The 15,735-nt window shown below is 49.0% G+C and overlaps 1 protein-coding gene across 1 annotated transcript in view; it reads left to right on the top strand.

The window, feature by feature from the left end:
- CARMIL3 (capping protein regulator and myosin 1 linker 3) overlaps nucleotides 1–15,735 on the top strand; it is an 84,991-nt gene that overhangs the window by 24,009 nt on the left and 45,247 nt on the right. The window contains exons 3-10 of the mRNA XM_083410027.1: nucleotides 790–840; nucleotides 2,215–2,274; nucleotides 3,235–3,356; nucleotides 7,017–7,114; nucleotides 10,988–11,058; nucleotides 11,805–11,878; nucleotides 12,979–13,054; nucleotides 14,550–14,638. Of these exons, the coding sequence (XP_083266153.1) occupies nucleotides 790–840; nucleotides 2,215–2,274; nucleotides 3,235–3,356; nucleotides 7,017–7,114; nucleotides 10,988–11,058; nucleotides 11,805–11,878; nucleotides 12,979–13,054; nucleotides 14,550–14,638 (641 nt within the window). The remainder of the gene's footprint in view (nucleotides 1–789; nucleotides 841–2,214; nucleotides 2,275–3,234; nucleotides 3,357–7,016; nucleotides 7,115–10,987; nucleotides 11,059–11,804; nucleotides 11,879–12,978; nucleotides 13,055–14,549; nucleotides 14,639–15,735) is intronic.

A 15,735-nucleotide genomic window follows, 5' to 3' on the forward strand; every position in this document is an offset into this window, starting at 1 on the left:
GTTCAATGCTCATCATGCCGCGGCGAGACTCCTTAAGGGGTCTTCGCTGCGAGATCACATTCATCCGGTGCTATACCAGCTGCACTGGCTCCCAGTGGAGTACAGGATCAGGTTTAAGGTGCTGGTTTTAACCTTTAAAGCCCTATACGGCCTAGGACCCTCGTACCTACGGGACCGCCTCTCCTGGTATGTCCCACAGAGGAACTTACAGACTTCAAACAAAAACATCCTGAAGGTCCCAGGCCACAGAGAGGTTAGGCTGGCCTCAACCAGAGCCAGGGCTTGTTCGGCTGTGGCCCCGATCTGGTGGAACGCCCTGTCACAAGACTTGACATCTTTCCGCAGGGCCTGCAAGACAGAGCTGTTCCACCAGGCCTTTGGTCAGGGCACAGCCTGACTCCCTCCTTTGGCAGTCTTCACAGAACTTTAGCCTAATGGTTGCCATCATTTTGATTTGAATTAATTTTATAGTGAAATGATTTTAGAATGTTGTACTATTTTATTGTTGTTAGCCGCCCTGAGCCCGGCTTCAGCTGGGGAGGGCGGGATATAAATAATAAAAATTATTATTATTATTATTATTATTATTATTATTATCAGTATTCTAGAAGATCCAGGTTGGGAAGACATGTTTGGATAGAGGTGGTGCCAATTCAGGTCTGGAGAGACACAGATAGCAGAAAGCAGGAAAAGCAACGCAACATCCACATGAGGATTGTGTCTTAAAGGGAAAGAAAAAAGGATTGTGCTGTCGTTCACCTCTTCTGTTCTCCGCCCTTTTTCCAACAGGTGCTCACTACTTGGCGAATCTATCTCTTTGGGCTAAAGGTACCAGCCAAGGTGAGTGGAGGAACAAATGAGAGATATTGTGTGTGTGTGTAATTTAAAATACATTTATACCTCTTTACACACCGTACATTTAAAGCACAACAAAGTACAGTGGTGCCCCGCAAGACGAATGCCTCGCAAGACGGAAAACCCGCAAGACGAAAGGGTTTTCCGTTTTCAGAGGTGCTTCGCAGGATGAATTTCTCTATGGGCTTCCTTCGCAAGACGAAAATGTCTTGCGATTTTTGAGGGGTTTTTTGAGGGGTTTTTTTTGCTCCCCAACCCCTTTTTCTAAAGCGCTAAGCTGCTAATAGCCTTTTAGCAGCTAATCCGCTAATCCCTTAAGCCTTTAATAGCCGCTAATAGCCGCTAAACTGCTAATAGCGCTAATAGCGCTAATCCGCTAATGGGCTTGCTTCGCAAGACGACTAAACCGCAAGACGAAGAGACTCACGGAACGGATTCTTTTCGTCTTGCGAGGCACCACTGTATTGTTTTTTGTTTGGGAATTGTAACTCTGTGATGGATAAACTACAGTTCCCACGATTCTTTTTGGGAAATAAAGTGCTTTAAATGTATCATTGTGTACATCCCTATCTCTGAGCAGTGAGAGACTCTTTGGGTCCCAGTGCTTACCCCAGAGTTCGGTTTCCTTGGGACGAAGGTCCATAGAGACAATGGTGTTTTTAAGATAAACGGTTTTATTTACACATATAACCTGGCTCACTCCCAGAGATCTTGCTTCCCCATTAGGTTCTCAGGGAAGCCCCAAGTAGATCGCTTTGGGATCCAGCGCAGAACAAGAGAAGCCTCTGGGTCTCCGGCTTCCAGTGTCAGCCAAAAAACCGTACACCTTGGCCTATTGTTCTCCATCGGGTGAGGTGGGAGAAGGCCCGTCTCCATGGCAACAGGGCAACCTCTTTGGACATGTAAATGGCGGTACTTCACTGGCCAGCTAAAGCCGTTACCTTCACAAAGGAACTGGCTTAGGCCGTTCAGCAGGTTTCCTCTTATCACGGGTACAGAATCACAGGCTTAGAAGGGACCCCTGGGTGTCATCCAGACTGACCCTCCCCAAACCTATAGCAGTATGATGCGTATGCAGCCTAACAGTCACGGCTTCCTCCAGAGAATCCCAGGAACTGTAGTTTATTTATTTATTATTACATTTATATCTTTATCTTCCAAGGATCTCTAGTTCTCCTCCATGTTCCATCCTCACAACAACCCCGCGAGGTGGTTGTTTATCCCTCAGAGAGCTACAATTCGCAGCATCCTTAGAACTCCCGTTCCCAGGATTCTTCAGGGGAGGTTATGCGTTTTGAACATGTGCCGACATTTGCTTCTGTCGCGTCACAAGTGACTCTTTTTCCCCCTCCCTCGCAGCTCGAATGCTCGTTCAATGTCCTGGAGATCCGAGCCTTAAACGCCCTGCATCACAACCAGGTAGGAGCAAGGGGCATCTCCCGCAAAGGGGTGCTCCTACGATATGATCATCTTTATTGTCATTGTCCCATACGGAACAATGAAATTGAAAAAATCTACATCAGACATTCAGAAACCAACAAGCCTGCTATCCCAGCTATCCCAGCCTGGTTAACCCCCTAAAAACTCTGATACCCCATAATTAAATACAATATACTCCCATAGAGACTACCTTAAAGGTAAAGGGACCCCTGACCATTAGGTCCAGTCGTGTCCGACTCTGGGGTTGCGGCGCTCATCTCGCTTTATTGGCCGAGGGAGCCGGCGTACAGCTTCTGGGTCATGTGGCCAGCATGTCTAAGCTGCTTCTGGCGAACCAGAGCAGCGCACGGAAACGCCGTTTACCTTCCCGCGGGAGTGGTACCTATTTATCTACTTGCACTTTGATGTGCTTTCGAACTGCTAGGTTGGCAGGAGCAGGGACCGAGCAACGGGAGCTCACCCCGTTGTGGGGATTCAAACCACCGACCTTCTGATCGGCAAGCCCTAGGCTCTGTGGTTTAACCCACAGCGCCACCCGCGTCCCTAAAAACTCTGATACCCAATAATTAAATACAATATACTCCCACGGAGACTACATTACACTGCACTTAAAACCAAAATCACATTTGGGTAGAAACTGTTTCTCAGACGGCTAGTCCTAGTCTTTATAACCCTGTACCTTCTTCCAGAAGGCAGAAGCTGAAAGAGATCATTTCTGGGCTGCGCACTATCCTGCGCTATCTCTGCAGCTTTCTTATAGCACCTGGAAGCATAGATTTGATCCAAGGTGGGAAGAGTGCACCCAATTATTCTCTCTGCAGTCTTTACAACCCTGGACAGCATTGTTTTTCCCCTGACCATGCAGCTCCCAAACCACACATGATGACGACATTCGTGTCTGTCGGGTGCTGATGCTTTTTGCCTTCCTTCCGCATTCAGATCCTTGTGGAGACGGAGAAGGCCAACTACAGCTTGAAATTCCCCACCCCGGAAAGCGCTGACCAGGTCACGAGGCACGTCAACACTTCCTTAGCCAAAATCTTCCCTAGCCCGGCCTCTGTGTGAGTATGAAGAAGCCGTAGGGCGGGGAGAACATTGGCTGCGGGTGGCGGGGTTGCCAGATTCTCAGCCGTTTGCTGTAACGGCGCCTTTCACGACAACCTTTGTGTGTGGGCATGAGCAGAGGACCAAGGTGTGCTTCCGTGTTGCGGAAAACATGGAGGCGACGATGATGATGATAAACTACAGTGGTACCTCGGGTTACATACGCTTCAGGTTACATACGCTTCAGGTTACAGACTCCGCTAACCCAGAAATAGTACCTCGGATTAAGAACTTTGCTTCAGGATGAGAACAGAAATCGTGCTTCAGCAGCGCGGCAGGAGCAGGAAGCCCCATTAGCTAAAGTGGTGCTTCAGGTTAAGAACAGTTTCAGGTTAAGATTGGACCTCCAGAACGAATTAAGTACTTAACCCGAGGTACCACTGTATAGAAAAGGCCAGAATTGCACAGCACAATTCAAAGTGTTGGTGTTGACTTTTAAAGCCCTAAACGGCCTCGGCCCAGTATACCTGAAGGAGCGTCTCCACCCCCATCGTTCGGCCCGGACACTGAGGTCCAGCTCCGAGGGCCTTCTGGCGGTTCCCTCATTGCGAGAAGCAAAGCTACAGGGAACCAGGCAGAGGGCCTTCTTGGTAGTGGCCCCCGCCCTGTGGAACGCCCCCCCCATCAGATGTCAAAGAGATAAACAACTACCTGACATTCAGAAGACATCTTAAGGCAGCCCTGTTCAGGGAAGTTTTTAATGTGTGACATTTTAATGTATTTTTAATCTTTGTTGGAAGCCGCCCAGAGTGCCTGGGGAAACCCAGCCAGATGGGCAGGGTACAAATAATATATTATTATTACTATTATTATTATTATTATTATTATTATTATTATTATTATTATTTTCTTGTCTGTGTGGAACTGACTTCCCTTTCTAAATTCTAATGTGGAATGTATAGGCTTTTCACCACAGAGATGCTAAAGGCTAGACTAGCAGCCTTCCCTCGCACCCGATACCCTCCAGACATCCAATTTCTTGAGCTTTCATCCTGATCTGCTTGTGCATAGCTTTCATTGCGCACCCAGCATTAATTCTGATTTGTCTGCAGGGTGTTTACGCAATAGCTCCATGGCTGGAGGCTGGGTGCTTCTGAAAACCACTTGCTGGAAGCCACAGGAGGGGGAGTGCCGTGTTTCTGTTGCCCTCAGGTCTTGCTTGCGGGTTTTCCTTGCTTGGCCGCTGCGAGAACAGGCTGCTGGACTCGATGGGCCCCTGGCCTGATCCAGCTGCCAGTCTCTTCTCATGCTTTTAGACGTCTCCCCATTAGCAATCCATAGCCCATCATTCTCCAAGCCACAAAAAGTCTTTCTCTTTTTTAAAGTGGGTTTTTAAAAAAATGCTAGGGCGTGAGAGTGCTTCAGACCACTTTATATCTGCGAATCTCCAAACTCCCAGAATGCACTTCACTCTCTCTTGTGTGCCCCACAACTCCTGTTCGTTCCAGCCAGGCGCCAGGGGCGCTGGGAGTTGTAGTTCAACTTGATTTAGAGGTTAGAATAGGCTGGCACACAGAGAGAGACCACCCTGTGCCCGCTGAGAAATGTAGCTTTTGACAGTGGGGTTTCTCCCCCACCCCCCAAATTGTTTTCACACTAATTGATTTCTATCTTCTGGGGTTAACAACATCCTTGCAGAGGCAGAGATGGCTTGGCCCCCAAAGCCGCCACCCCCCGTACCTACGAGACCACCTCTCCTGGTATGTCCCACAGAGGAACTTACGGTCTTCAAACAAAAGCATCCTGAAGGTCCCGGGCCACAGAGAGGTTAGGCTGGCCTCAACCAGAGCCAGGGCTTTTTCGGCTGTGGCCCCGATCTGGTGGAACGCTCTGTCACAAGAGACTAGGGCCCTGCGGGACTTGACATCTTTCCGCAGGGCCTGCAAGACAGAGCTGTTCCACCAGGCCTTTGGCCAGGGCACAGCCTGACCCCCTCCTTTGGCAATCCCCACAGAACTTCTAGCCCAATGGTTGCTGTTGGTTTGATTTGAATTAATTTTATAATGAATGGTTTTAGAGTGTTGTGTTGTACTGTTGTACTGTTTTATTGTTGTTAGCCGCCCTGAGCCCGGCTTCGGCTGGGGAGGGCGGGATATAAATAAAATTTATTATTATTGTTGTTGTTGTTGTTGTTGTTGTTGTTGTTGTTGTTATTTTGTCATGCCTCACCCTTAATCCCAGCAAGCGTGACCCCAAGGTTGTTCTGGTGCCCCCCACTGCTGGTGTCTCATAAGCAGAGCCCTGCTGGAACAGGTCAAAGGCCCCTGTGGTGCAATGGGCAATGCATCTGGCTGCTGACCCGAAGGTTGGTGGTTCGAGCCCACCCATGGACGTCTGTGGGCCGGATGCCTGCATTTCAGGGGGGTTGGACTAGATGACCCTCGGGGTCCCTTCCAACTTCTCAATTCTATGATTCTAAGAGTGGGGGGTGGGAAACCTAGTCCAGTATCCTGTTCTCACAGAGGCCACAGCGCGAAGCCCAAAAACAGGACCAGCGTGAAACAGTGGCAAAGCTCTCTCCCTGCTTGCAATCCCCAGCAACTTGTAGGGCTCCATTTCCTGACCCAGACAGCTGAGTTCTCTTGCAGGGGGATTTAAAAACCCCCTTTTTGAAAGAGTGGAAGGAGGAGGCAGGCAAACAGGCGACAAGCTGTTAGGTCGGGGCGGGCAAACGTTTGGCCCTCTGGACATTGCTGAACTACAGCTGCCGTCATCGCTGGCCATTGGCAGTGCTTGCCGGCACTCGTGGGAGTTGTAGTTTGGCAACACCCGGAGGGACCAAAAAGGGTCCCCCACCGCTGCGTTAGGGAAGAGGCGACCCCCAAATTTACAGGGGTGTGCGCATATCCCTCGCATTTTCAATGCAGCAGTGTGGCAGAGTGGTTTATGGAGAGTAGGCCTAGGAGTTCAAATCTCTGCTCAGCTATGAATCTTCACTAGGTAACCCTGAGACAGTCACAGTTTCCCAGCCTAACCTATCTCACCGGGTTAGGATGTCCCTGTTTTCATCAGAGAAATGTTGGAAGGTGTGGATTATTATGAGGATTAAATGTGTGTGTGGGGGGGGCATGGATACCACTTTAAGCTCCTTGGAGAATGGATGAGTGGATCAATGGATCGATAACTTGGCGTGCTCTTGTGATGCAGTATTTAGACAAGACTATCAGATCAGTTAAAGCTTGGTGGCGGTGAGACTGTTACTATGATTATTTTATTGTTATGCTGTCCGTTGTTGTGCTTTTTTATTACAGTGGTACCTCAGTTTTTGAGCGTCTCGGAAGCCGAACGTTTTGGTTTTCGAACACCGAAAACCCGGAAGTAATTGCTTCCATTTTCGAACATGCCTTGGAATCTGAACAGATTCCGCTGCGTGTTTTTCCATTTTTCCAATTGAACTTGCAGCCAGCCTCAGTTTTCAAACATTTCGGAAGTCGAACGGTCTTCTGGAACATATTACGTTCGAGAACCGAGGTACCACTGTACTATGCTCCGTAAAATGTGTGTCTAATGTCATACACCATTACACTGAGATCTTTTGATACAGGGCAGTATATAAATCGAATAAACGATAACAAAATAACTCAGGCAATGCCTTCCTTCTCCTCCCCTTGTTGCAGCTGCCTCATACGCCATGGGACCGTGGAGACCCCAGAGACGCCGCGGGACATGTCCCCCAACTCTGAAAGCTCCAGCTCCACGACGCACAGCATTTGCGGTGAGGGGGGAAGATGGAGAGGCGAGGGAGGGGAGGTGGCGGCCATTGGGTGTGTGGAATGTTCCGGAACCTGCCAGGGTTTTCCTCCCGCTTCCCAGGGCCCAGAGAGGCAGGTGGTGCGATCTCTCATTCACAGGAAATTATATGAAATTTTAATTACAGCCGCTGCATTATGCACTTAACCCACTGACCCGAATCCCGGAAGGGGTGTCCTGAAGAAAACACAAATTGCTTTCCTGGATCGGGCAGAAAAGTGCATTTAGCCCAGCCTTCTGTCTCCAGGGCTAGCAGCCAAATGGGCCTCGGAGGCCCACAACCCGGGCTTGGCAGTCAGAGGCATTTTCTCAAGCCTGCCTCTTAACAACGGGTAATCAAAGGTATATTGCATCAAGGCTGATAGAGGTTTTCAACCTTTCTGAGTCCACGGCTCCCTTGATCAATTGCATTCTTTCTGCGGCACCCCTGTGGCGCTCAGGAGCCCAGTTATGTTATTCATTGACAGCAAAGCGGGCAGCCCCTCACCCCTTTTCAAACGCCCTTCTCTCGGATTCCCCTCCTTGGGGGTCCTCTGGGCAGCCGCTCCTGGTCTCTGAGCCATGCCCCAAAGAGAGGTGCTTCTTCACACTGCCCCACAGGGGCCTGGGACTTGTCTGTGCACTCCCAATGTGGGTCGTATGCGGCCTAGGACCCACGTACCTACGGGACTGCCTCTCCTGGTATTCCCCGCGGAGGACCTTAAGGTCCACAAATGACAACACTTTGGAGGTCCCAGGTCGCAAGGTGGTTAGATTGGTCTCAACTAGGGCCAGGGCCTTTTCAGTACTGGCCCCGACTTGGTGGAACACTCTGTCACAAGAGATCAGGGCCCTTCGGGACTTGACATCTTTCCGCAGGGCCTGCAAGACGGAGCTGTTCTGCCTGGCCTTTGGTTTGGACTCAGTCTGACCCTTATGTTTCCCTCCCCTTATGGATTTGATGGGGTCACGAAGAGTCGGACACGACTAAACGACTAAAAAACAACAACAACAACAACAATAATAATAGTAAAAAAATTATTTATACCCTGCCCTCCCCAGGCAAGGCCGGGCTCAGGGCGGCTAACAAGCAATAATAAAAACAAGTTGAATGAATACAACTTAAAAACAAGATTAAAATACAACATTAAAACATTGAAACATTAAAATGCAGCCTCATCACAGGAGGAGAAAGGGCTACTACTAAAATGAGGCTGCATTTTAAATTGTATTTTAACCCATATTTTAACCCATATTTTAATTAACTGTTTTTTTTCTTTTTCTATTACGTTTTATTGTAATTTTATTGGTGTTAGCTGCCCTGAGCACGGCTCTGCCGGGGAGGGCGGGGTATAAATTATTATTATTATTATTTATTATTATTATTAGCAGCAAGGGCTGAGGCCAGCACCTTACTCACTTTGGGAGGCAGCAGCGGGCACTGCCAGGCCTGCGTGGTGGAAAGGCTCCCCCTCAGCACTGGGCACTCAGCTCCCAGGCAGGCATTGCACACAGCAAGCCCAAGAAAGGCCAGCACAGCGCCTGTCTGCCTGCCTGCCCAGGTTCCCACCTGTTCATTCCCAACAGCAAGCACTGGCAGACTGACTGGCCGGACTCCCTCACCCACTTGCCTGCTTACTCTGAGGCCGTGTTTTTACATGAGTAGAATGTGTCCTTTAAAAAAAATAATTTAAACTCTGAGTTATTTGTGGGGCCTGTCTGGTAGTTTTACATGAGTAGAATGTGTGCTTTTATTAAAAATGCATCTCTGGGTTATTTGTGGGGCATAGGAATTCATTCATTCCACACACACACCCCAAAATATAGTCCGGCCCCCCACAAGATCTGAGGGACAGTGGACCGGCCCCCCCTACTGAAAATGTTTGCTGGCCTAAGAGATTCCATTTTTGGGGAGGTTTGGATTGAATTTGACAGTGGCTCCCCAATCCACACCCCCCAACGGATGACTTGAAAATTGCTACGGGTCTTGATGGACCACTTAAATTGTTTTTCTGCCTGTGGTAGCATTTGTAATGCGCTGTGCTAGGAAATGAATGATTCTTAATCTTTTTTTTAATCGCTCCCTTTATTTCTCACATCCTGCATTTTATCGTATTGCGATTTCAATCCCACAGAATCCAAATTGCAATACAATAAAACGAAATGTGAGTGATAAAGATCCAATTGCAAATCAATAGGAGCCTTGAATGCGACGGGTGTGCCGCTCCCGTCTCCAAACACCAAATCCACAAACCACCTGAATGAAGTTTGTGGATTGCTGGTGGTCCACAGACCACAGTTTGGGAACCTCTAGTCTGATAGATTTTCAAAGCTCTTCTGAGCCAGCCTTTGCCGCTGCGTCTTGTGGCTTTGAGTTCCACATGCTGTTTTGCATGGGGCAAGGCTTCCTTTTGCTTCTCCTGCGCAAACCGGCATGCTTGCAGATAAAGGTAGCACACCAGCTATTTAACAGCAGTCGATATTGGGTGGGTGGGTAGGGGGATATATGATCCTGTGACCCACACGTGTGGGGTGAATAACCAAAGAATCGGTGGGTGTCTAGATTCAAAATGCTTGGCTTTACACACTCTTCAGCAGAAGAGGAGCCCCACCAGCAGAATTTAAACTCACGACGTTAAGCAGCAGTATCGTGGAGAACGTAGCCTCTTGAACCCCTTTCATATCCCGTTTAGTTGCATACAGCGCCCCCCATTTTCTACCCCTCCAAGCACTGATCAGACCACACCAGTTTAGTAAGCTTAAAATGCTTTACTTACAAAATGTTCCAAAAGTCACATTTGTGCATTTATCCAAGCAGCAGCAAGAAGAACACAGGCAGAATATTCTTTGGTAGAAAATACAGAAAGATATCTTCAAACACATGCTCCGAGCTTGGAGAAAACCTCCTCCCTGGTGGATGAAATGGCACAGAAAGGAAGGAACAGGAAGAGAAGGCTTCACTTCCCCTCATTGGAGAAAAGGGGGTGTGACCTAGCTGAGTCTAGGAATCTGCCTCTGTGGTCTTAACCCCTTCACGCATTAACTAGCACTCGTGCATAGTTATGGTTGACTGCAATTTGCCACACACCTTGGCTAAAGAAATGCATTTTGCAGGGAGGAAGAACCGGGAGAGGCATGAAGAGGGCGAAGGAGAAATTAGTGTCACGCAGGCACAATCTCAGATTTCTTGGGGAAAACTTTGCAGAGAAGGGGACTTAGGCAGCTGTGGGAAGCTTCAGTCTCTGCAGCGGTTTCATAGGACTTAACAGACGGACATAAAAACCAGTTAAGAGACTTATGCTGCAAGATTGGAAAGGCAATCCTGGTTGGATGAAAATCTGACCTGTTTATACTTGTCCGTTTCGTTTAGACATCTCTTTAGACTGCTGATAATAATGTACAATTGAAATATTCCTATTGCCCATCGGCTTTTATCATAGTGGCTTTAATAATTATTATCTTTTCTCAATGACAATGATTTTCATATTTTAAAAAAAGTAAAAAAATAAAGGGAAAGGAAAACACTGGGTTGGATTCAAGTTTTCCTCACCAGGAGGGGAGAACCATGTACACCAACTTTTTTGAAATGAGAATGCAAGATACAAACAAGTTGGCCGTGTCAATTCATTTCTGTGGGTCTTCTCTGAGTAGGACTTACGCCAGACGTTCGGGTTGTATTCCACTGGCTTTTCCTCAGAGCACACCCGCCGGGTTGAACAGCCGTGGCGAATTCAGGCCTGTGAATTCCAGTAGGTCTACTTGGAGTAACAGTTAGCTGAAAGACGAGAACGTTTACAAGAACGAGGCCTTTGTACGGAGGATCCTGAGCGATAATATGCGCCCTTTTGCTTTTCCTCAGGAGGCTTTTCGGAAACCTACGCGGCTCTCTGCGACTACAACGGACACTCTTGCCGCGAGGAGGTGCAGTGGGTAAGTCGGTGGACCCGATTCGGAGGCGCCCTCTCCGATAACCTTGAGCAGAGAGACCCCCCCTTCGCCAGAGCAAGGGAGTTAGCGATTGTATCCTGGAAGAGAAACCGCCAGAAAAGTAGCAATTGCTCAGGATGTGGCTGCTTTGTGGCTTTCTCACCTCCTTGCTCGCCACAAGGCCTTTTAGGTGGAGTAACTCGCACGGGGTGGTGGTCCCCCCCCCCTTCCGCCTCGCCCAGGGGTTTGGTGCAAATTGAGGCACCTTTGCTCGGTTTCCGAAACCCTCGCTTCCTGCTCTTCTGCTCAAAAACAATATGCAAATCTGCTCTGGGAGGTTTTTGGGCGAATGTGACAGGCAAATCTAGGCCACAGTCAGTGATGACGGCAGCCTTGGAAAAATATGTGTGTGGTTTTTTTGGGGGGGGGGTTGTAGCGGGAAGTTTGAGCTGGAAATAGAGAACCTGGGGGGTGGAGAAGATCTGGCAGCAGAATGGTTTCATGCGTGTTTTGTGGGTGTATGAAGATGGATATATTATCTTGGTTTTTCTGGTGGGTTTACCTCTTCCTCCATTCAAAACTCTGAAACTCACTGGCTCATCTTGAGCCTACCTCACAGGATTGTTGTGGGGGGACAGGACAGGAGGAGAAAACCTTTTTATGTTGCCCTGAGCTCCTTAAGGGAAACTATATTAATCATCAATTGATCTCTTGTCTTTCTGGCTACCGTCTTATCCCTGGCGCTGTAGGACGTTGACACAATTTACCATTCCGAAGACAACCGGGAATTCAACCTCCTCGATTTCTGTCACCTGGAAAGCCGGTGAGGAGAAGCCACGTAAAACCATCTCTGTTAATAATAATAATAATAATAATAATAATAATAATAATAAAGTATTTCTACCCCATCCATCTGGCTGGGTTTCCCCAGCCACTCTGGGCAGCTTTGAACAGAACATTAAAAACTCACTTACTCCATCCCTTCCCTGGTCCACCCTCTATGTAGCCCCACAGACCTCAAATCCATCCTCAAACTGCTATGCGCTCACTAGGCAAGTGCCTCAGTCTCTCTCCTCCTATCTGCAGTATGGGTCTAATAGTGCCGGCCAACCTTGGAAGGCTGTTGTGAAGATTGCCTAGTAAAGCACCCAGGCCGCCTGCACCATACATTTAAAGTGCACATCTTCCCCCAGAGAATTCTGGGAGCTGTTTGTGGAGGGTGCTGGGAATTGTAGCTTGGGCGAGGGGCAAACTGCAGTTCCCAGGCTTCCCCTGAGGGGAAGCGATGTGCATTAAGTGTACAGCCAGTGCCGGATTTATGTATAAGCTAAACAAACTATAGCTTAGGGCCCCCCTCTCTTGAGGGTCCCCCAAAAAATTAAAAGGAAAAAAACCCTGGATCTACATTTCCAAAATACAAGATAAAACACAAATAAAATGGCTTTAGATACCTATTAGGTCCATAAGTATAGCATATATTCAACACAAACAACAGCAACAATTTGTTGTTGACAAAGGACAGCTGGACATATAAAGGGCCCCATTACCTTCAGCTTAGGGCCTCCTCAAACCTAAATCCGGCCCTGTTGGGGCAACATAATTAACAGGGCACTGAAATATTAAAGAGGTCGAAACGAAACATTGCTAAGGGAAGTCGGATATAAAACACGCATTTCAAACGGCACAAGTTAGCAAGAGAATAAAATCAGAATAGACGGTATCTGCTGCTGTCGCCGGTGGTGGTTCATGGTGGACAGAAGCGGCTGCAGAAGCTCAGGCCCCGTGACTTGAGTCTGCACTGAGAGGCAGCCAAGATGGCTCAGCAGCCTTAGCTTTTTGCAGCTGGAGTCAGTCCAGGCAAGGATTTGCCACTCCCTCCCCTAATCCCATTTCCCTCTCCCCCCTTTCTGCTTCTCCTCCCAGGGACTTGGCTTTGATCGTGGCTGCTTTGGCATACAACCAGTGGTTCACCAAACTTTACTGCAAGGACTTGCGGCTGGTAGGTCTCCCAAACTGTGGGCAGGTGGCTGGGTGCCGATTGGGTCGGGAGGCAGGGAGGCTACCATTAGGTGGCGCCAGAGCCCACAACTGGCAGAGCCAAGTAATTCAAGTTTGGTCCTCCTCCCTGCCGAGTCCTCCAAAGGCCACTCTTGAGACGAAGGAGGAGGAATTCTGACAGCCAGTGACAATCCCTGGGACTGGTTGTTAAGCAGGAAGGCAAGTCCGGGGCTGGCCGACAGCAGTGCAGTGTAGTGGTTAGTGTGCCAGACTAGGATCTGGGAGAGACCAGGGTTCAATTTCCCGCTCGGCCTACAAAGCTCACTACTGGGTGACCCTGGGTCAGTCTCACTGCCTCTCAGCCTAAGGTAAAGGTAAAGGGACCCCTGACCATTAGGTCCAGTCGTGGCTGACTCTGGGGTTGTGGTGCTCATCTCGCTTTATTGGCCGAGGGAGCCGGCGTACAGCTTCTGGGTCATGTGGCCAACATGACTAAGCTGCTTCTGGTGAACCAGAGCAGCGCATGGAAACGCCGTTTACCTTCCCACCGGAGCGGTACCTATTTATCTACTTGCACTTTGATGTGCTTTCGAACTGGTAGGTTGGCAGGAGCAGGGACCGAGCAACAGGAGCTCTCCCCGTCACGGGGATTTGAACCGCCGACCTTCTGATCGGCAAGTCCTAGGCTCTGTGGTTTAACCCACAGCGCCACCCGTGTCCCTGCCTCTCAGCCTGGCCTACCTCAAAAGGTTGTTGTGGGAATTTAAATGAGCAGGGAGAACTTGTTTGCACCATTTTGAGCCCCTTGGAGGGAGAAAGGTGGGGCAGAAATGCAGTAAATTAGAAATAAATTTTGAAAAGAACGAGTGCCTCCACTGACAGGAACCAAGTGGGTGCGCGGAACAAAGAATTTGCTTCACTCTTAGGCTAACCCACACCTTGGATTGTTGCTCCTCCGCCAGTCTTAGAGGCACAGGTGCCAGTTCAGAGGGATAGCTGCCAGCTTTGGCAATAATAATAGTAATAATAATAACAATTTAATAGGGACGCGGGTGGCGCTGTGGGTTAAACAACAGGGCCTTGGACTTGCTGATCAGAAGGTCAGCGGTTCGAATCCCCGCGACGGGGTGAGCTCCCGTTGCTCGGTCCCTGCTCCTACCCACCTAGCAGTTCGAAAGCACGTCAAAGTGCAAGCAGATAAATAGGTACCACTCTGGCGGGAAGGTAAATGGCGTTTCTGTGCGCTGCTCTGGTTCGCCAGAAGCGGCTTAGTCCTGCTGGTCAGGGGTCCCTTTACCTTTATCTTTAATAATTTAATATGTGTACCTGCCCATCTAGCTGGGTTTCTGCCGCCACTCTGGGCGGCTTCCAACAGAAGCGATGCTCGGTCCAGGTTTGCCCTGAGCGTCGCCTCACGCCGTTTACTCCCTTCCCACCCCGTTCGAAGCACCCACCAAAACCTTCCCTGGCACCCACACCTCTTCTTTCCCCCCTAGGGTTCCGAGGTCGCTGAACAGGTTCTTCACACGGTGAGCAAATCCCACCACCTAGAGGAGCTGGTGCTGGACAATGCGGGGTTAAAAACGTGAGGCATTGCTAGATTCACCTTTGCGCCGCTGCATGCGGATTGGGGGCGGGGGAGAGAGAGTCTTCAGGTTTTGGCAGGTGCCTTTCGGCCGGGGCCAAGCCCATGCGCGATGCTGAGGGTATGCCGCAAAGTGTCGGGTCCAATTTTTGCGGTGTGCACCTTCAGCACTGGACTTTCTGCAAACTGATATACTTTCAGTCGCAGAGAGCCTATTTCTATTTCTATTGCTATTTCATTGCTTGCAGTCTGCACCAGTGGGAGGGGCTTGGTGGAATGGGAGGGGCTTAGGGGAATGGGAGGGGCTTGGTGGAATGGGAGGGGCTTGGCGGATCATATCCCCTGACATTTCCTGTTCTGGGCACGTAATGCAGGTCTTTCTGTACCTGCACATGCACACCTTTTCAAAGAAATATTCATAAATCCCAGTAATGTCATTTGAAGGTTGCAGGTTTTCCTCCCCATATGGGGCAGCTGCCTATTCCTGCATTGCAGCGGGTTGGACTAAATGATCCTTAGGGTCCCTTCCAACTCTGCAATCCCTCGATTCTTTGAATACTCTGGGGCTTTGCTGCGTTGCCGCAATAAAAACTTATGGCCTTGCAAAGGTGTGTATACGCTAAAAGATGGGTTTAAGGGGGGAAAACAACCTGTAAAATGAATATCAGTTGAGTATACGAGCGCATATACTAGCAGCCTTGTTTACCATGGTTTGGAATGGGCAAAATTGAAGTTTATTCTGGTTTTCTTGCAAGGGGAGATAGTCATTTCTTTCTTTGTGAAAAAAAAACCAGTACTGAGACCTTGTGGAAGGATGATATTCACCTGACTTAAGACTTCCACTATCATCTATCTATCTATCTATCTATCTATCCATCCATCCACACCAGGCACCCCCAAACTTGGCCCTCCAGATGTTTTGAGACTACAATTCCCATCATCCTTGACCACTGGTCCTGTTAGCTAGGGATCATGGGAGTTGTAGTCCCAAAACATCTGGAGGGCCGAGTTTGCCTATGCCTCATACACATACACACACACACACACACACACACACACAGCTGTACCTCAGGGTCATGGGTATGGCTCTCAGGGTC

This window comes from Podarcis tiliguerta (assembly GCF_965153285.1).
Source record: "Podarcis tiliguerta genome assembly, chromosome: 13".
NCBI lineage: Eukaryota > Metazoa > Chordata > Lepidosauria > Squamata > Lacertidae > Podarcis > Podarcis tiliguerta.